The sequence below is a fragment of the Thamnophis sirtalis genome, unplaced genomic scaffold, assembly GCF_051295495.1.
Source record: "Thamnophis sirtalis isolate CommonGarterSnake01/CBP01778 unplaced genomic scaffold, rThaSir2_p1.2 scaffold_2, whole genome shotgun sequence".
Taxonomy (NCBI): Eukaryota; Metazoa; Chordata; class Lepidosauria; order Squamata; family Natricidae; genus Thamnophis; species Thamnophis sirtalis.
Window position 1 is genome coordinate 40,809,845 of NW_028261382.1, and position 20,317 is coordinate 40,830,161.

Sequence of the window (20,317 nt, forward strand, 5' to 3'; positions counted from 1 at the left end):
GGGCAATGTCAATTCCTTCCTGCCCCCCCCTCCTCCCCGACCAATTCATTTCATTTGCAAGCAACTTGGCTCTTTTGGAAAAAAAAAAGCAATGTTAAGGTGACGGAGGCAATGGATTTATTCGTTCAGCCACAGCCCCCCTCCCACTTTTCCAAAGCTATCTGTTGCGAACGATAGATAGATGGATAGATGAGAGAGAGAGGGAAAGAGAGAGAGAGGGAAGGAGGGAGGGAGATGAAAGATGATAGTTAGACAGACACAGATAGATAAATAGACAGACAGACAGACAGACACATAGATAGATAGATAGATAGATAGATAGATAGATAGATAGATAGATAGATAGATAGATAGATAGATACACAGAGATAGATAGATAGATATAGATACACAGAGATACACAGAGATAGAGAGAGAGAGATAGATAGATAGATAGATAGACAGACAGACAGATACACAGAGATAGATAGATATAGATACACAGATACACAGAGATAGAGAGAGAGAGAGAGATAGACAGACAGACAGACAGATATACAGGTAGGTAGGTAGGTAGGTAGGTAGGTGGGTAGGTAGATAGACAGACAGACAGACAGACAGACATGTAGACAGAGATAGATAGATAAGATAGATAGATCGAGATAAGATAGATAGATAGATAGATAGATAGATAGATATACAGCAATAGATAGATAGATAGATAGATAGATAGATAGATAGATAGATAGATAGATATGAGAGAGGGAGAGATTAGATAGATAGATAGATAGATAGATAGATAGATAGATAGATAGATAGAAGATAGATAGATAAATAGACAGACAGACAGACATGATACATAGATGGATATACAGGTAGGTAGGTAGGTAGGTAGGTAGATAGACAGACAGACATGTAGACAGAGATAGATAGATAGATAGATAGATAGATAGATAGATAGATAGATAGATATACAGATAAATTAGATAGATAGATAGATAGATAGATAGATAGATAGATAGATAGATAGATAGATAGATGATAGATAGATATGAGAGAGGGAGAGATTAGATAGATAGATAGATAGATAGATAGATAGATAGATAGATAGATAGATAGATAGATAGATAGATAGGAGATAGATAGATAAATAGACAGACAGACAGACATGATACATAGATGGATATACAGGTAGGTAGGTAGGTAGATAGACAGACAGACATGTAGACAGAGATAGATAGATAGATAGATAGATAGATAGATAGATAGATAGATAGATAGATAGATAGATAGATAGATATAGATAGACACAGACAGACAGACAGAATAGGGAGACAGAATAGGGAGACAGAGAGAAAAGTATCCCAAGACTTTCATATATTCTGAAATTTTAAAACAGCATTTATTCCAGAATGTTATTCCTCCCCTGAGATGGACGGATGACAATCCCCCCCCCCATTTCCGGAGAGTTTCTGGAGTGTTGAAACTGCTTCCCCTTCCCCCTGCAGAGGGGTGGACTAGATGCCCTATGAAGGTTTCCTTCTCACTTTATACAATTCTATAAAGCATTTTTTTTTGTTTATTTGTTTGTTGGGTTTCCAAATTCTCTTATTAAAAAAGCCGCAGGCAGGAAATTGATTTTTTTGTCTTCCTCTGCAATCAGCCTGGAAACGAACTCAATAAAATCCTCAGCCAGCAGGTAAATTAAATGGGTTTTCCTTTTTTTTAAAAAAGAGTTTGTTCCTATTGGAGATTATGGTTGATCATTAATCCAGCATCCTGCTGGTATGTATGTATGTATGTATGTATGTATGTATGTATGTATGTGAGTGATCCTATCAGAAGCATCCTGTTTAAACCGCCGTTTCATAACCTTGATGCCTTGAAGATGTGTTGGATTTCAACTCTCGGAATTCCCTAGCCAGAAATTTGGGAGTTGAAGTGACCATCCAGGCTGACTGGGGAATTCTGGGAACTGGAGTCCCAAAGACTGAAAAACACCGATTTTATGCTACGATAAGCCATCCGCCTTTTTTCGATACGAGATGAGAGGTAAATAAATTGAATAAATAAATAAGTGGGCAGATGATAGATAGATAGATAGATAGATAGATAGATAGATAGATAGATAGATAGATAGAGATGGATGGATGGATGGATGGATGGATGGATGGATGGATGGATAGATAGATAGATAGGTAGGTAGATAGATAAAACAGATTAGAAGATGGATGAATAAAATGGATGGATAGATAATTAGATAAATAGGATAGGCAGATTAGAAGAAAATTAGGTAGATTGATTATAGAGATAGATACACAGATAGATGATAGATAGAAAGAGAAGATGGGTCAGTAGATAAAGAGATGGATAGGAATAGATGGATAGATGACAGAAATATAGATAGGAATATAGAAATATGGATAGATGGGTAGACAGAGAGAAAGTAATATAGATAGATGGATAGATAGAAATATAGATGGATAGAAATATAGAAGGGGAGATAGATGATAGATATACAGATAGAAGATAGACGGGTGGGTAGAAAGATAAAGAGATAGATAGAAATAGATGGATAGATGATAGAAATATAGATAGGAATATAGAAATATGGACAGATGGGTAGAGAGAAATATAGATAGATGGATAGATAGAAATATAGGTAGAAAGAGGGAGAGAGATAGAGAGAGATAGAAAGTAATATATAGGGATAGATAGAAATATAGATGGAGAGAGATAGAAAGTAATATAGATAGATGGACAAAGAAATATAGAAGGGGAGAAAAGGATGGATGGATGGATGGATGGATGGGTGGGTGGGTAGGTAGGTAGGTAGGTAGGTAGGTAGGTAGGTAGATAGATAGATAGATAGATAGATAGATAGATAGATAGATAGATAGATAGAGATAGATAGATAGATAGATAGATAGATAGATAGATAGATAGATAGATAGATAGATAGATAGATAGATAGATGCATAGATTGAAATATAGATGGAAATATAGATAGATAGAAAGTAATATAGATGGATGGACAGAAATATAGAAGGGGAGATAGATGATGGATGGATGGATGGATGATGGATGGACAGACAGACAGACTAGTCCGATAAGAGAGATAGAAAGATAAGAAAGGAATGGGCTGCAGATTTAGCTAGCAGAGAAAATTCTTCAACTGAGCGTCCAGTTTCTGCAAAAATGCAAAATAAATCCTCCTAAAAGAAGTTTTCCCAGGGTTTTGACCGGGGAAAACATAGGTGATATATTCTCCCTGTCAAAACCCTGGGAAAACTTCTTTCAGGGTGATTTATTTTGCATTTATTTCACCCAGTTTTGCCCCCCCACCCCCCAAGCCCAGTGGTTGCCCTGGCAAAAGGTTGGAGAGTCAGAAGGCGGCTAAGAATTCAATTGGAAGGACCAACGCGCCCTCTACCGGACGGCGTTGGGCTCTGCACTAATTTTAACCCAAAAGGGTGGGGGAAATTAAATATACATATATATATATAAAAAGGAAGAAAACCGTTGTGAAAAGCAGAATTTTCTAAAAAAAAAAAAAATTCAATAAAGTAAACCCGGATTCTGCACAACTAAATCCCCAGATAACACCCGCAAAAATCCGTTTTTAAACTCTATTAACTTTTTACCCATTGAATGCATGCCATATAATGTAGAGAAAAACTTAAGAGGTCATTAAAATGTAAAATAAAAAAAAGGATCCCAGATAGGGTTGGAAGAAGGCAGAGCAACAAACCCAGTGGGGGGGGGAAAGAAAGCGATCCCCGTTTTTTAAAAAGAAAATTTCTCTTTTCATGATATACAATTTCCCCAGTTTGGCTGTATCAATCATCCTAGGGATGCCCAGAATGCAAAAGGTAAAGCCTTAATCGCACCAATAATCAGCCAAGCGTCAAAGCGAAGGACTTAAAAAAAATGTGCATCGGTTTTTTTGAAATTAAAATTATTTTTGACAATTTTAAATGGGGGAAGAAAGAAAGAAAAAAAAATTGAGGTTAGCAGAGGATGGTTTCGATCCATCGACCTCTGGGTTATGGGCCCAGCACGCTTCCGCTGCGCCACTCTGCTTCTTGGAAACACATCCCTCTTTAGACCTATTATGAAGAATCGAAGCACATGCGCACTAAACATTTTCAAACTGAATGAAGTCTTGTTAAAAAAAATAGTATAGGTTTCCCGCCCCGCGCATGCGTCGACAGTTGGAATGCCCCGCCCACTACTCTCTTTGGGATTAGTCAACCACCTTCCCGCTCGCCGCCTTCCCATTGGCTACATTCTCCCCTTCTTTGCAGAACAGACAGACGGATAGAAAGACCAATAGCTTTCTAGAGAAGGGCGGGGAGAAAAACCAAGCCCGCTGCCCCGATTGGCTAAAACGGGCCAAGGGGGCAGAGCAACCCGTCGCGAGCCCGCTTACTCAGCCGCGCCGTCCAATCGCGGCGAGGCTTGTTGCGAAGCGGGCCGGGTGTCTTTTTTTTCCCCTCTCAGATTCCTCGCTCGGCTTTTCTTCCCTTCTCAAAGCGCGGCTCGCCGGGAATCGGGTTTTTTCCCCCCCTCGCCTCAGCCCGGAGCGGAGACGGTTCATCCTCTACGGGAGAGACAATGAGGTGAGGCCGGAGGAGGGAGGGGAAAAAAAATCGAGGCCTTCCTGCCTTCCTCAAGCACGTGAAAGGACTACAAGTCCCATCGTCCCCCCCCCCGTGGCTTTCGGCCTTGGGTGGGGGGGTTGCCTGGGCTTCGGCCCCTTGACTACAACTCCCATCATTCCCGAGAGAGAGCTTGGATGGGAGTTGTAGTCCTGGATGGGTAGGGGGAGAGAAAAGGCAGGAAAGTGGAGCCTCCCAAAACAGCAGCAGTCTATCTGGGGAGGGCAGGAGGGGCGTTTGGATGCTCTCCATGTTCGTAATGACAATAATTAATAATTAACAATAATTAACAATAATAATTAATAATAATTAACAATAATAATTAATAATAAACAATAATTAATAATAATAAACAATAATTAATAATAATAAACAATAATTAATAACAATAAACAATAATAATAATCACTAATCCTGGCTGCGCCAAGAACAAGCTATCCGCACAAATGCCATTAAGGCCAAAATCGAAAAATCCTCTGATGATGCCAAATGCAGACTTTGCAAAGAAGCTGACGAAACTGTTGATCACATCCTCAGCTGCTGTAAAAAAATCACCCAGACTGATTATAAATTGCGGCACAATTCAGTAGCACAAATGATCCATTGGAATTTGTGCAAAAATTGTAATATTAAAACAGCAACAAACTGGTTGGGAACGTCAGCCTGGAAAAGTCACCGGAAATCAGATGGTCAAGATCTTGTGGGATTTCCGTATACAAACGGACAAAATACTGGCGCATAATACACCAGACATCACACTGGTTGAGAAAAATAAGGTCACAATCATAGACATCGCAATACCCGGTGATAGCAGGGTCGCCGAGAAGGAACATGAAAAAATCGCGAAATACCAGGACTTAAAAATCGAAATTCAACGACTATGGCACAAACCAGCAGTGGTAATCCCAGTGGTAATTGGCACACTGGGTGCTATTCCAAAAGCACTGGAATTACATTTAAAACAGTTAAAAAATTGACAAAATCACCATCCGTCAAATGCAAAAAGCCGCACTGCTTGGATCTGCACGCATATTACGAAAATACGTTACAACGTCCTAGGCCCCTGGGTGGGGCCCGACTAGTAACCAATGCCAAATCCGGCAAAACAACTGGCCGCTGTGATACAATTGTATAATAATAATAATAATAATAATAAATAATAAACCCCCCCTGGGTGGGGCCCGACTAGTAACCAATGCCAAATCCGGCGAAACAACTGGCTGCTGTGATACAATTGTATAATAATAATAACGGATAATAATAATGGATAATAATAATTGTAATGGATAATAAAGATAAATATGGTAATAATCTATCATTCATGGTGATCAATATTATCAAACATTTAAATAATATAAAATATAAAAAATGGTAATAAAACACTAATGATGATGATACTCATTATGATTATAGTCATTCTGGATTCCCCAAAATGATTATCCTTCATAGTGATAAGAACAAAACAGTGATAATGAAAATACTTATAGTTATGATTATCATTCCGGATTTCCAAAATGATAAATTTATCATTAATGGTGATAATGGCAAAAGGATGGTAATGATTATCATTAGTAGTGATAATTAAATGACAATAATTATGATTATCATTCTGGATCTCTAAAATGGGTCTCAGGAGCCCAGAGGAAGAGACCGACGGCTGGCTCTCTTCCAGGCCTCCGGAAGTGAGATCGAACCTTTCCAGCATCTGGGTGGCTGGGAGCCCAGAAGGGGTTGAGCGGATGGGAGAGTTAAGCCATTAGGAAAAATAAAATAAAAATTAAAAGGCATTTAGCTGAGCTGTGCCATCAAAGATCCATTTGGTGGGCTGCAAAATCCCTCTTTAAGTTGCCAGCTTTCCCCCATCCAGCAGTGTTTCCCCTTTTACGTACATGAACCATGTGTACCGAACAGCCTGTCTCTCTGCTAATTTTTCCCTCCCTCCCTCCATTTCTTTCAGGGGCGACAGAGGCCGTGGACGTGGCGGACGCTTTGGGTCTCGGGGAGGCCCTGGCAGCGGGTAAATCCTATTGGGGGGGGGTCCTTAACAAAGGGATGCCTGCACCCCAGAGCAGCAAACCTGTTTTTGACTTAAAACATAAACATTGCTACACTTTGCAGCCAAGGAAATTTAACAACACCCCCCCCCCTTGTAAGCATCGGCCCCCTACCTTTCTGTTGTCTCCTGGGGAGGGGGCTGTTGTAGGCCTTGGGGGGAGACAGAGGCCCGACGGCCTGCTTGCTTCTTGATCACCAGTGAAGTTGTGCAAGGAAGGAGACTCCTACAAATAGAGATAATATCTTTCACCTGTGTTGGCTCAGCCAGAGTGCATTCACCTGGGCTCAAGGCCTGGTCTTGCTAAGAAGCCATTCCTACAGTGAAGAATCTGCCAGCAAAGTTGACACCTGTGGCTGTTTAAAGCTTAAAAAAAAAAACTTGGTGTGTGTGTGTGTGTTTCCCCTCCAGATTTGGGTCCTCCTCTCCTAATTTGCACATCCCAAATTGTGAAATTGACCAGGTACCCCGGCTTCGCAATTAGATGAGGTTTTAAAACAGAACGACGCTAGGGAAGCAGTTAAGATTGTACTGTGAAATCCCTCGGTGGGAGAATCTCTCTTAAGGCCACTCTGAATCCATCGTCCAGGCTCATGAGTTGGCTGTTGTGAGCAGTGGTTGAATCTGCGCACACGTGCGCACATACACAGGGGCTCTTAAAGTGTCCGAACAGCTAACCTGTTGGATTTTAATCTGGCATGGTTGACCCATTTTGATTCACGATAGGAGTTACCAATGGCCATTAATCTGTTTGTCATATATTATAGGCCAAAACCATCCATATTCGGTCTGTAAGACGCACCTAAATTTTCACCCACTTTTTTTTTGGGGGGGGAAGGTGCGTCTTATAGTCCGAAAAATACGGTAGGTGAAAACCGTAGGAACCTTAAGAGTCGGTTTTCACCAGGTTGGTGCCAGTCCAATAAAGCTATGCTTTAAGGAGCTCACCTGCCTCGGAGGTTGGCTTGCCATGGGTCTATTACTTGGAACGTTACCTGGCACACAGGTGGTCACCCAGCGGAGATCGGACCAGGTAGGTGGCAAAGCCTCCCATCTCTCTCTCCTTCCCTCTCTTCCAGGTTCCGACCTTTCGTGCCTCACATCCCCTTCGACTTCTACGTGGTAAGTGGGGCCGGCTGCCTCCAGGGTGGTTTTGGAAAGCTCGGCCTTCTAAAAGGCAGGAGATGTGGGCAGAGGGGGTGTGTGTCCCCCAAATCCCCTTCTGGATGGGATCTTTCTCTCTCTCTCAGTGCGAGATGGCTTTCCCCCGGGTCAAGCCGGCTCCCGATGAAACCTCTTTCAGTGAAGCCTTGTTGAAGAGAAACCAGGATCTTGCTCCATCGTCTGCTGAACAGGTGCGTCCCTCTCCCCCCCCCCTCCAAAGTCCTCCCAGCGCAAGATTTTTTTTTTAAAAAAGTCGGTTGTAAAAACCTTTCTTAAAACTATTTGTACCCAGGCAACACACCGATTAACTGCAAATGAAATTTTTATATGTTTTGTATGTTATAAAATAAAATAAAAAGTTGGTTGACAGGAGCTTAAAACTAATTAAGGCTGCAGCTCTTAATTTCCCTCTTTTGAACACGCTGAGAGGGATGGAGAATTTAAGGCCTTCTAATGCTCTTTCTTCTTCTTCTACACCCTCTTCCAAATTAGGCCTCCATTCTTTCACTGGTCACCAAGATCAACAACGTGATCGACAACTTGATTGTGGCACCGGGAACGTTCGAAGTGGTGAGGTTCTTTTTCTTCTCCCTAAGGGAGGGGTGTGGAGAATGGGTGTGGGAATACGGGTGCGTTTCCCAAACCAGCGTTCAACCGGCCAAGGGAACGTTAAAGTAGTTACATATTTATGGGACCGGGAGTGAGTTTTCTTGCTTTGTATCCCAGGATATAACTTCAACTGTAGCTAGTTACACCGTAGCCATGTTTAACAAAATAATAGAGTTGGAAGGGACCTTGGAGGTCTTCTAGTCCAGCCCCCTGCTCAGGCAGGAAACCCTACGTTTGATTCATCACAACTTTCCTTTGCCACTTGCAAACTGAACCAGTTGTGGTTGCGGCAAACCCAGAACAACAAATAATAATAATAAACTCAATAACCTGTTTTCATATGTGAATGCCGGCTTCCTTGTCCTCGCTCCTTGATTGACAGTGCACATTTCCCGACAAGCAATCTGTGCAAGAAGCTTGTGGTCACACACACACAAACACCCTTTGCCTGCCTGAAAATCGTACATATATATATTTTCCTCCCGTCTTTTTTTCTCTCTTTCTTTCTCTCCTTCCCAGCAAATCGAAGAAGTCCGCCAGGTGGGCTCGTACAAAAAAGGCACCATGATGACTGGCCACAACGTGGCGGATCTGGTTGTGATCCTCAAAATCTTGCCCACGTGTAGGTGTTCGGGATCGGGAGGCGGGATTTCAAAAGGGGTGTGTGTGTTTGTGTGTCCCCCAGTATTTTGTGTTGAACTGTTCCTTCTCCTGCAGTGGAAGCTGTCGCTGCTTTGGGGAACAAGGTTGTAGAGAGCCTTCGCACCCAGGACCCCGCGGAAGGTAAGTTTGGCGCCATCCGACTGGGAGAGAGATCCCCCCCCCAAAAAAAATACAGCATCCGCAAGATCACGAATGAGCTTCCTTCTCTTTCCTTCACCTCTCAGTGCTGACCATGCTGACCAACGAAACGGGCTTCGAGATCAGCTCGGCCGACGCCACGGTGAAAATCCTCATCACCACCGTGCCCCCCAACCTCCGCAAGCTGGACCCCGAGCTGCACCGTAAGGAGGGCGGGCCGCTTCCTCCCTTGTGGGATGGGGGGGGAAGGAAGGGGTGGGTTAGTGCAAGGGGAAAAGGAGATGGCATGCGTGGCTGGCAAGCTTGGGGGAAATCCCAAATTTTCAGCCTGCTTTGGGGATCTTTTTTAAAACGGTGGTTTGAAAGCGAAGGATAATAAGCGAATAATGAAATTATTTCTCCCCCCACCGCAGTGGATATCAAAGTGCTGCAGAGCGCTCTGGCTGCCATCCGGCATGCCCGCTGGTTTGAAGAGAACGCCTCGCAGTCCACGTACGTTTATTTATTTTTTTCCTTTTTTTTTTTTGGACCAGGAAGCTGCTTTCTGTCCTTGTAAAAAAGAAACAGCAATTTTTTTTCTATTTTCCCTGCCGTTTTTTCCAACTTCTGTTTCACCTCGTTTTTGGCTGCCTTATTGCACTTTTTAATTTTTGGTCTGTAAGCCCGGCTCTTAGTGCGGCAGTCCCCACCGTTAGCGCCATGTTTTCACAATCGTCCCGAGACACCGAGAAAGTCGTCCTTTCGCTCCCGGCGCAGAACGGGCGTCCGGTTATCATTATTGTGCATGACCTGAAGGCGGCGTTTGCGGAGGTGTGGCGGGCTCACCGCCCCTCGACTTCTGCCCCCTCCCCCAAAAAAATGCCTTGGCATCAGAGAGGGCACAACCGCCCCCTTTTTTCTCTTTTTCAGGGTGAAAGTTTTGATCCGCCTCTTAAAGGACCTCAGGATGCGTTTTCCCGGCTTTGAGCCTCTCACGCCGTGGATCCTCGACCTGCTGGTAGGTTCCGGAACAAGCGGGGAAGTGTCAAAGAAAGCTTTTAAATTCCCAATTGAGATTAGCCAATCGCTTTCAGCTGCTAGTTTTCTTGGCGCCTGGCTTCTACCCGCAAGCCCTCTCCCTCACTTCTTTTGCGCCGTGCGGAGACTTAAATTTGAAAAAAAAAAAAATTTCTGGAAAAAAAAGGCAAGAGGGTTTGGCTGATCTGTGGGTGGATCTGGGCAGCCAAAAACAGCGGAGATGGAAAGAATGGGTTGGATTGAAAATGAAAGATGTGGATGAGGACCCAAGGGAGGAATATAGGAGTTAAAAGAGAAGAAGGGAAATTTCCAAAAGGGTGAGAGATGATGGATAAAAAGGATATTTTTTTCTTAAAAAATAATAACAAGATTGGCTGTACTGAGAATTAGAATAAATAGATCGAACAATTAGAATTAGGAGGAATATTGTTGTACACGTTTTTGTATAACAGGAAGTGAATGTCAGAGGTCAGGATTAGATTTTGAAAAAGGATGATACTAGATATGCCCAAGAATAGTGTTATATTAGAAAGATGATGTAAATATTAATTGAAAAAGGAATATGTGCTGATATCAGTATATATATAATAATACTTAACTCTGCTCATTTGATTAACGTAGTAATTTTTTTATCTGTATTAATATTGGTTTTGTACCAAAATGAATAATACTCAGATGCCACACTGTCCATGCAATGATATTGATGATATTGGTGTCCGTTTAAAAAATAACAAACAACTTTACCCTGTAAATTTACATTCGCATCTCGCTTGAGATCTGAGAGCCAAGTAAGTTTAGAGAAGCAGAATTCTTGAGTGGGGAGGGGAACCCCAACCCAAATAATTTAATTTTAGGCCCCTTTTTTTTTTTTCTGGAGAGGCACGGGGCTGGATTTGAACTCACTGCAAAGAAAGCCAGCCTTAGTTTTAGCTATAAATATTTGTCCCGAAATCGAGTCCCATCAGGTGAAACATGAGCTCGTGAGGATGCACGCATTCATTTTTCGGTTAATATTTACTCCATCCTTCTAGTAGTTCATAAAGCTGTTCTTGAGCATATCTAAATATTATCCTTGGTTGCTCGGAGTTTTCTCCTTCCGAGTTCACACTTGATAAGATTTCGGCACTCGGGCGGAAGTGAAAAACCAAAGCTCTTGCCGACTTTCTCTTCCTTCCAGGGACATTATGCAGTTATGAATAATCCCACTCGGCAACCTCTGGCCCTCAACGTGGCTTACAGGTACATTCAGTTTTCCAAGAATCGGGGGAGATGAATCCCACGCTGCCGGCTTTCCGCTTGCTTTTTTTTTGGGGGGGGGGGAGGTATCAAAACCACAACAATTCAAATTCCCAATCAGGGAACAGCTATGGAGAAACTTGACTTTCTACATTTTCCCCCCCTCTCCAGGCGCTGCCTTCAGATCCTGGCCGCAGGCTTGTTCCTTCCTGGCTCGGTCGGCATCACCGATCCGTGCGAGAGCGGAAATTTCAGGGTCCACACCGTTATGACCCTGGAGCAACAGGTTAGCGTCCTCTGTGGTCATCTGTCGCCTTAAAAGTCTGAGCCCGCCCAAGTTCCCCCCTGAATATCCCCATTAGATACGGCCTCATCGCACGATGATAGTCGCGTATTTTAAACGTGTGTGTGTGTGGTTTGCAGCTTTGTTAGAAATTCTTTTGGTTAGACGCACAAGGAATTGGTCTCTCACTCAGCTCAGCCTGGACGTCCCCTAAAGTACATCCTCGCAGGTTTTAAAGTTGTGTTTGCCAGCGTTAGAAAGTCTCCTTAGTGAGCCCAGCTTCGCTCCTCTCTAGGGGTTGTCTGATTTTGTTCAGTTTATTATCACTGCACCTCATACAACGAAATAAAGTGCCATCTTCGGTGTAACATTACAACTATAAAAATAAAACACAAACGCGCGTCCTTCGTATCCTATCTATAAAATTGAATTGAAAACCCCAGATATTGCATTAATATCTCACTATATATACCGTAAGAATTCAATATAGTTACTGCCCTGAGATAGAAGCTGTTTTTCAGCCTATTTCTCCTTGTTTTTATTGCTCTGTACCGGCTGCCAGAGGATAATAGTTAAAAAAAAGGGGGGGGGGCGGGCAAAATTTAAGCGGAAGAGATGCAGCGTTGAATAGAAAGAGCCGCGAGGCCGTGAAAAGGTGGGTTTAAGTTGCCAGGTCTGAAACCCCCTCCTCAGGACAGACTCGATCTCCCCCTCCCTCCTTAGGACATGGTTTGCTACACAGCTCAAACCCTCGTCCGCATTCTCTCTCACGGAGGCTACCGGAAGATCCTCGGGCAGGAAGGAGACGCCAACTGTAAGTGTGGAAGCGTTTGCAGACCGGGCGGAAGGAGGGAGGGGCTGAGCAATCCGTTAAGAAACCCCGGGAGAAACGGGCGCGAAGAGAGAGGGGTGTCCCTCTTCCTGGACCCACGGAAGCTCCTCGCTTTGCAGACCTCGCCACGGAAATGTCCACCTGGGAAGGCGTGATCGTGACCCCGTCGGAGAAGGCTTACGAGAAGCCGCCGGAAAAGAAGGAAGGGGAAGAGGAGGAGGATAACCAGGAAGAGCCGGTGGCCGGGGAGGAGGAAGAAAACATGGAAACTCAAGAGTGATTCGGGGTGGGGGACCCTCAGGTACCTTTTGAACCCCATTGTTCTCCCTCCGAAGGTGGTCTTCCCAACGGCCTCAACAGCCGGGAGATCAGCCGAGTTAGATCTTCCGAACGGCCGCCTTCCAGATGTTGCCCAAAATCAGGAGCCCCATCCTAGCCAGGATTTCGAAAGGGGCTTCTTGGTGAAACATTTTGCAGCCTTGGCCGTAACTTGAGATCATCCCCAAAAAAGCAAGAATCGAAATGACAATAAAATCAAAGGGGGGGGAAATAATATTTAAAAAAAATCACATTTCTGCCTTCCGGAAGACTCACAACCTATCCTGCTTCTGTCTTTTCAGGGGGATTCCGCCTTGTCCGAAACGCGATGGGATGAGCCAGTGACGGGATCGAGTCCTCCCTCCTTTCTGTCCCACTTCTTCAATGTCTTCGTTTTTTTTATAACTCGTTACCATTAAAATGGGGGTGTCCCTTATAAAAATGTGGTGTTTTATACAAAGGCTTTTGTGATTCTTCATTGCTGTCGAATTCCGCATTGTCACGGATGAAAAAAAAATAATAATAATAATACACATTTCCTCCCCAAGATCCCCTTCCAATCCTTTTAAACAGTCCTCGCTCCAAGTGGGGTAGAAAAAATCTACATTTCTGTGCTAAATTTCCTGTGGTTTCAGTTATTTTTCGAGTCAGCCCTCGATGCTCCCTGCAATCTGAAGCTGGGACATTTATTTTGGGGGGGGGGGGAATTGCATGGCCTCCTGTGCTTTTCCAATGGATTCACAGGCCCAAAAGCCAGCTGCAAATGTATTTCACTGCACATTTTTACTTAACAAAGTTGGAAAGAACATTAAATCCTGGTTTGATCGTTAATTGCTGCTTGGTTGAAAAGAAAGCTCAGTCACGCTCTTCCTGGATATTTGTCATTCTTACAGCCCTAATTTTTTATTTTATTTTTCCCTTTCAAAATCAGCCTGCAGGAGACAAAAGAGTTCATTTTTGCTGAAACTTTTTATTTTATTTTATTTTTCCCAGGAAAAAAAAAGTGGGAGAGAATCAAGGTCCAAACTTTCAGGTTATTGTTTATTATTCTTCCGCTCCTATTAAGGGAGTCATCCTTCCATTCTATATTTCTAAACACACTTGGCGACTCAAAATATTTCCATTCTTAAACACACTGGTGACTCAAAATATTTCCATTTTCAAATACACTGCGACTCAATATATTTCCATTTTTAAACACACTGGCGACTCAAAAGATTTCCATTTTTCCTCGCCGCTTTAAACACGGGTTCCAAAATTAGCCCAGCCAAATTCCTCTCTCTGGGCTGCACCCCCCCAAAAAAAACCCAATTTTGGTCTCTTTCCAGATATGCTCGGGAGTTTGTGGGTGCCTGTAAAGCAGCTAGAAGCTCGGATTATTATTATTATTATTTTTGCCTTCAGCGCGCCCCCCCCCTTCACTTGCTGGGAGAGCTATGGGGGTAGTTGCTGCTACTGGCATCCAGGAAGGCCTTCCTCCGGGCAGTCTCTTTACCCACGCTGTGGTTCAGCCTCCTCAGGCGTTCCTGCCGGGGAAAATGGGTTAGGTGGCATTTTAATTTCTCAAAATTTCATTGATGTTCTTTGCACGCAGAATCCGACTTCCGACGGTCCCTTTAAAGTGACTGGTTCAGAGTTGAAGCTTGTCTTTCACACTTAATGACGATGGTCACGCGAACGAAACTCAAAGAGGCTTGCCAACTGGCTTGCATTTATGATGGTGGCAGTGTCTGACTCGCATCTATGACGGTCCAAGCAAAGTGAATGGGGAAGCCGGACTCACTTAACCGTGTGATTTAACTGATTTGCTTAAGAGCTGTCTCGCTTAGCAACATACATTTTGTGGCTGTTAAGTTGAGGACTACCTGTATTTTATTCCTTTGTTTATAAAATTTGCAGCCCCCCCCCTTAACCGACCAACCTGATTTGATAACCACATTTGGTGTTGGTTGTTAAGTGAACACTGCAGTATTCAGTTTTGCAATAATGCAAACAATTGTTTGCTATGGATTTTATATATATATATATATTATTTATATACATATATACATACATTATATATATATATATATATATATATATATATATATATATATATATATATATATATATATATATATATATATATATATATATATATGTGTGTGTGTATATATATATATATGTATGTTATATTTATGCTGATAAATAAATAAAGGGAGACTAGTATAGATCTATTTCAAGCTATTTAGCTCTCATCAGCTAGCCATACCCAAGTTTTTTTGGGAATAGAACCTGTGCTCTATTGCCTCCCAGGCAGGGAGTTAACCATTTGAGCTACAGAGAACGACTCCTTATCAGCCAGCCAGGGTGGGAGGTATATACTTAAAGTCACAATATATAACCCTAACAATAAATAAAAAGATGTCATTAATCACTTAACTGGTCATATAAGTCAAGGGCTACTTGTGACTGGCGGAACTTAAGTTCCTTCATATTCCTTCCTATCACAGAGGACTAGGAACTTAGTACCTTAACTAAGTAACTAAGTACCTTAACTAAGCTGTCTTTTCACAACATTTTAAAGCCCTCACCTAAGTTGCTAGTCCTTTGCAAGGGGAAAAGAAAACGAAAATGGGAGTCGCTCGACTTCTTGCTCCATTTTGGTAGCTGCAAAAAATACCTACTCTAGCCACCTATAAACCAGGCGTTTTTTGCCCTCTGCCGGACTCCAATCCCCATCGTCCCCCGCACCATTCAAGGCACCTGGGCATTCTGCAGGATGTTGTTCACCAGGACAACTCTGCGCCGGGCGTTGAGCAGCTTCTTGACGTAGGGATCCAAATCCAAGGCGACTTTCTGGTCCTCATTGATCCGGCAGAGCTCTGGGTGAGAAGGAGAGGGAAATTATGGGGAGGGGCTTCTGGGGTAGGGGGCCAAGGGGAGACCCGGAGCGAATGTCCGGACTTACCCGCAGCCAGGCTGTCGATGTTCTCCCGCAGCTCCACTTGGCTCTCCCTGTTGGACGAAAGACGGCTTGAATTGGGTCTGGGGGCTTTTTAAAAGCTGCACCTGACGGGTTTCAACCCCCCCACCTGCCTGGCTCTGAAGGCAGAAGCCCAACCTGGCCTTAAGAAATGGGGAAGCTGCACCAGGTGGACGCCCGCCTGCCGGCCTCTTGAGCGCCTCTCAAAGGGAAGCTGAACCTGACGAATTTCAGTCACACACACACATCTGCCTGGCTCTAAACTCAGAAGCCTGGCCTCGCCTTAAGAACAGGGCAGCTACACCGGACGGACACCCGCCTGCCTCCTGCCTGTCTTTGAGCCACCCATCCACCCAAATCTGACCTTGTGCAGGAAAAAGAAGCTGCACCTGATGGATTTCAACCTCCCTCCCCAAACCTGCCTGGCTTTTAACTTAAGAAGCCCCCCCCACCTTCCAATCAAGGCAGCTGCACCAGACGGATACCTGCCTGCCTCTGAGCCCCCACCCCATACACACAGCCTATCTGCAGGAAAAAGGAAGCTGCACCTGATGGATTTCAACCCCTCTCTCCAAACCTGCCTGGCTTTTAACTTAAGAAGCCCCCCCTCACCTTCCAATCAAGGCAGCTGCACCAGGCGGACACCTGCCTGCCTCTGAGCCCCCCACCCCATACACACAGCCTATCTGCAGGAAAAAGGAAGCTGCACCTGACGGATTCCAGCCTTTTGAACGCCAAAGCCCACCCTGGCCTTAGAAACGGGGGGTAGCTGCACCGGACGGAGCCCCGCCTCCCTCCCTCCGAGCCCCTCCCCCTTGTGGGCGTGTCCAGGTCGAAGAAGCTGCACCTGACGGATTAACACCCGAGTTGTGAAGGCGCCCCCCCCCCCCCGCCCCTGACGGACCCCCGCCCGCCCGCCTACCGGACGGCGTGGACGTGGGCGTCCAGCTGCCCCACGGCCGGCCGCAGGAACTCCAGCAGCCCCTCGGCGAAGACGTCCCGGGCGGCCGGTCCGGCTGGGCTAGGAAGGCCCACCGTGGTCGCCATGGCTGTCGCCGCAAAGCCCGCCGGGAGGATCCGCGCCTGCGCACAGCCCGGGGGTGGCTAAACGCGCCGGCGCGAGGGCTACGCAGAGAGGCGGCCCGCTTGCCGAAAGGCCCGATGGGAAATTGAGTCCTTCGATTGGAAAGGTTCGATGATTCCCTTCTCCAAGTTGCTTTTTTCTTTTTAAAATCTTCACTCCTGAAAATAATATAAAACGTATTTTCCTTGCAGGCTCGAAGGGCGCCTTGGAGAGGATTGGATAAGAGTTGGAAGGGACCTCGGTAGGTCATTTATGGGGTTGGACTAGATGACCTCCAAGGTGCCTTCCAACTCATGTTATTCTATATCCAATCTCGTCCCCGCAAAAGCAGGAGCCCCCACCCCATTCCTGACAGATGGCAGTCCAGTCTCTTCTGGAAAGCTTCCAGTATTGGAGCTCACACCACTTCTGAATAACAGAATAACAAGTTGGAAGGGACCTTGGAGGCCATCTAGTCCAACCCCCTGCTCAGCCATAATAGAGTAAGAGTTGGAAGGGACCTTGGAGGCCATCTAGCCCAACCCCCCCCATGCATGAGATTGTACCCCCATTTCAGAGGGCAGTCTCTTGTTGAAAGCCAGTTGTGAATGAGCTGCATTGAGTTGGGAAACTCCCCAACAAAACTTGAATCCAAATCCTTGGGATTTTATACCAAATCTTAAACCCGGGGATCCAACTTGTGCATATTCATTTGCTTATAAGGTTAAGAGTTGACACAATCTTCACTTTGTAAGTGCACAAAAGCAAAACCAGTGTTCTTTTCTCCTCCTGTTAAGCCAGGAAGCTTCCAACCAAAAAGCCAACAGGTTTTTTTCCCCCCCCTTTCTAGCGGTTAGAAAACCCAGAGATCAAAACTTGAATTAAATCGATCACAAATTGATCCCATTCCATTAACATTCCTCTATTTGTGACCTGGAGCGTTGAGGTTGTTTTTAGTATATACATATATATTTATCTTTTGATCGTTCAGCCTCCTGGTGGTTTAATGGGGCAGCTAATAAATTTTATCAACGAAATAAAATCTGGCCCAGCATAAAGAATCAAGAGTGAGGTGGGTGACCCCCCCTCCTCATCACTAATCCCAAGGGCTAGTTCCCCCCACTCCCACATCTTGGTTTGTTAATTTTGCACAAAGTGACTACCCAACTAGTGTGCCACACAAACCCTGATTTGGGCTCAGGGTCGTCGCATCGACACGAGAGAATATTTGTGTCGCATTTCCAAAATGTAAGACTTTACGATGCCCGAAGTCAACCAGCTATGATAGGGCACGAACGACACCCTTTCTTCCTTAGTTGGTTTTTCAGCCCCCCCCCAAAAGAAATGCAAGTTAATCAAAACTTTTGAGCATGATTTCAGAAAAAGGGAAGCAGCCAAACTTTGTGGTGAGAAGGGGAAATAAGAACGATAACTCTGGTTTATTTAGCTGCCGACGGAAGTTGAGATATATATATATATATATAGGGGACAATTTAAGGAAGCTATATATATATTGGAAATTCAAAGGGAAAAATGGGGGGGGGGATCTCGGCGGGCGGTGGCCAGCAAACCCACCCCCCCCCAACGCCATCGTGGATTCATCTATTCAGAATTCCCGGCAACTTTTCTTTGTAGAAGAAAAAAAACACACACACACAAACACACAACAGGCACACACAGTCCACAGTTTTCATTTTCCCTGCCATGAATTGTTCCTTACAGAAAACTCGGATGTTAACATACAAGATGCCTTTCGGAACGGAGGCGTTCACAAAACCGCAAATAGCGACGAGGGGGGGGGGCAGAGAGAGGAGGATGAAGTGGGGGGAAAAGAAGAGTGACCGTCTCCTTGGCAAACCAACACCCCCCCCAAAAAACACGTGTTTGTTGCCATTAAAAAAACAACCACCCCCCTCGGCTTCTTCTGGGTTTAGAAAAATCAAATTTGGGGGGCGTAATTTTAACTTTTCTCCTGGGGAGGGGTGTTAAGGAGGATGCTGCCAGCCAGCCACCAAGTCACAATGTGGCCTGTTGGGAAAGCCCCCCCCCCAGGGGGCAAGAGAGGGGGAGAGGAAGGAAGGGGGAGACATGCGATCTTCCTCCACTGCGGGGCAAAGATTTGGGGGGGGGGTCCGGGACGGAGGACCGGGACCCAACAGGAGCTGTTCAGACACCCCCCCCCCGATTAAAGGGTCTCCCCTCCGCACAACCAGGAGCGAGAAAACATTTCAAAGGGAAAAACTCCTGGGCTTTCTAAATTCCCGCTTCGCAGGCCCCTCCCCGGCAGGATGAGCTTGGCGGCGTTCGTGGTGGTCGCCGTGAGTCAGAGGACCAATCTACGCCCCGTCCCCGTTGCCCCCCCCCAACAACAAGGGTCCCCGTCCCCCCTTCCCCAGTCTCAATCGTTGGTTTCCGGGTCCGTCTGGGCCATGTAAGCATCCAGCTCGGCGTCCAGGTGTCCTTTCGTTTTCGACATGTAAGCGTCCAGCTGGTTATCCAACTGCTCCTTGGTCAGCGCCGGGCGAGTGGTGCCTCTGCCTCGGCCCCGGCCTCTTCCGCGGCCCCCGAAGCCGCCCCTGGCCCGGCCGGCCATGCCGCGACCTTGGGAAGGGAAAAGAAGATGGGAGGGCAGAGTTAGAAGGCTGCGAAGTGGGGTGGGGAAGAATTAGGTACCCAACCCAGGGTGGATAACAATTGACGATTATTATTATTTAAAATCAGATTTTTTAAAAAGAAAAATAAAATTCAATTTTTTTAGAAAAATAAAATTCAATTGTTTAAAAAAAATTAAAATCCAGATTTTTAAAAGTTTTAAAAATTCAGATTTTTAAAACTTTTTTAAAAATTCAGATTTTTAAAACTTTTTTAGAAATTCAAATTTTTAAAACTTTTTTAAAAATCCAGATTTTTAAAACTTTTTTAAAAATCCAGATTTTTAAAACTTTTAAAAATCCAGATTTTTAAAACATTTAAATCCATTTTTTAAAAATTGAATTTATTTAAATAAAATGCTTTGGGGAGTAAAAAAAAAAACCTATCTAAAGATAATTTTCTACTTAAGATACGTTCATAATTTAGTTTATTCGGCATCAAACGGAGCTTAAGTTATGTATATTCTGCAATATTGGGAGTGTCGGTGAGCCGCCGCGGGACAGAAATGATCCTGGCCCTTTAAAAATGATGATTTAAATGGAGTTGATTTAAATCAAAACCTTTTTGACTGGGGATTGAAATCAGGGTTGAAACCGTGATCCAAATCGACTTGATTTAAATCCATCCTAACTACCAACCCCAACGATCCCCCCCGAGACCGTTCGTCGGGTTCATTAAACTCAC

General features: G+C 44.5%; 3 protein-coding genes and 1 non-coding gene across 4 annotated transcripts in view; 1 reads left to right on the forward strand and 3 right to left on the reverse strand.

The window, feature by feature from the left end:
* Window positions 1-3,990: 3,990 nt before the first annotated feature.
* TRNAM-CAU (transfer RNA methionine (anticodon CAU)) lies at window positions 3,991-4,062 on the reverse strand. Its single transcript has one exon. It is a non-coding gene; the product is annotated as a tRNA-Met (tRNA).
* Window positions 4,063-4,444: 382 nt separating this feature from the next.
* Window positions 4,445-13,414, forward strand: ILF2 (interleukin enhancer binding factor 2). Its single transcript, XM_087705058.1, has 15 exons — window positions 4,445-4,601; window positions 6,598-6,657; window positions 7,773-7,815; window positions 7,944-8,048; window positions 8,350-8,427; window positions 8,986-9,088; window positions 9,184-9,249; window positions 9,354-9,470; window positions 9,681-9,759; window positions 10,177-10,264; window positions 11,462-11,523; window positions 11,692-11,806; window positions 12,527-12,617; window positions 12,755-12,936; window positions 13,256-13,414. The coding sequence occupies exons 1-14, from the start codon at window positions 4,597-4,599 to the stop codon at window positions 12,913-12,915; spliced, it is 1,173 nt and encodes a 390-aa protein (XP_087561184.1). The 5' UTR covers window positions 4,445-4,596; the 3' UTR covers window positions 12,916-12,936; window positions 13,256-13,414.
* A 489-nt stretch (window positions 13,415-13,903) lies between these two features.
* On the reverse strand, window positions 13,904-16,996 carry SNAPIN (SNAP associated protein). The gene is made up of 4 exons (XM_087705059.1): window positions 16,841-16,996; window positions 15,904-15,950; window positions 15,699-15,817; window positions 13,904-14,479 (listed from the first exon to the last, which is right to left on the reverse strand). Exons 1-4 carry the CDS (start codon window positions 16,963-16,965, stop codon window positions 14,372-14,374), a joined length of 399 nt encoding a protein of 132 aa, XP_087561185.1. The 5' UTR covers window positions 16,966-16,996; the 3' UTR covers window positions 13,904-14,371.
* Window positions 16,997-19,000: 2,004 nt separating this feature from the next.
* Window positions 19,001-20,317, reverse strand: part of CHTOP (chromatin target of PRMT1) — an 11,157-nt gene continuing 9,840 nt past the window's right edge. Inside the window, exon 6 of the mRNA XM_087705062.1 lies at window positions 19,001-19,582. Coding sequence (XP_087561188.1) covers window positions 19,380-19,582 — 203 coding nt within the window. The 3' untranslated portion in view covers window positions 19,001-19,379. The remainder of the gene's footprint in view (window positions 19,583-20,317) is intronic.

Coding starts and splice junctions, on each gene's coding strand:
- ILF2 (XM_087705058.1), top strand. Junction 6,658..7,772: donor CGGGGAGGCCCTGGCAGCGG/GTAAATCCTATT, acceptor CCTCTCTTCCAG/GTTCCGACCTTTCGTGCCTC. Junction 12,618..12,754: donor GCAGGAAGGAGACGCCAACT/GTAAGTGTGGAA, acceptor CTCGCTTTGCAG/ACCTCGCCACGGAAATGTCC.
- SNAPIN (XM_087705059.1), bottom strand. CDS start 16,965: ATGGCGACCACGGTGGGCCTTCCTAGCCCAGCCGGACCGGCCGCCCGG. Junction 15,818..15,903: donor CATCGACAGCCTGGCTGCGG/GTAAGTCCGGAC, acceptor CTTCTCACCCAG/AGCTCTGCCGGATCAATGAG. Junction 14,480..15,698: donor ACATCCTGCAGAATGCCCAG/GTGCCTTGAATG, acceptor TTTCCCCGGCAG/GAACGCCTGAGGAGGCTGAA.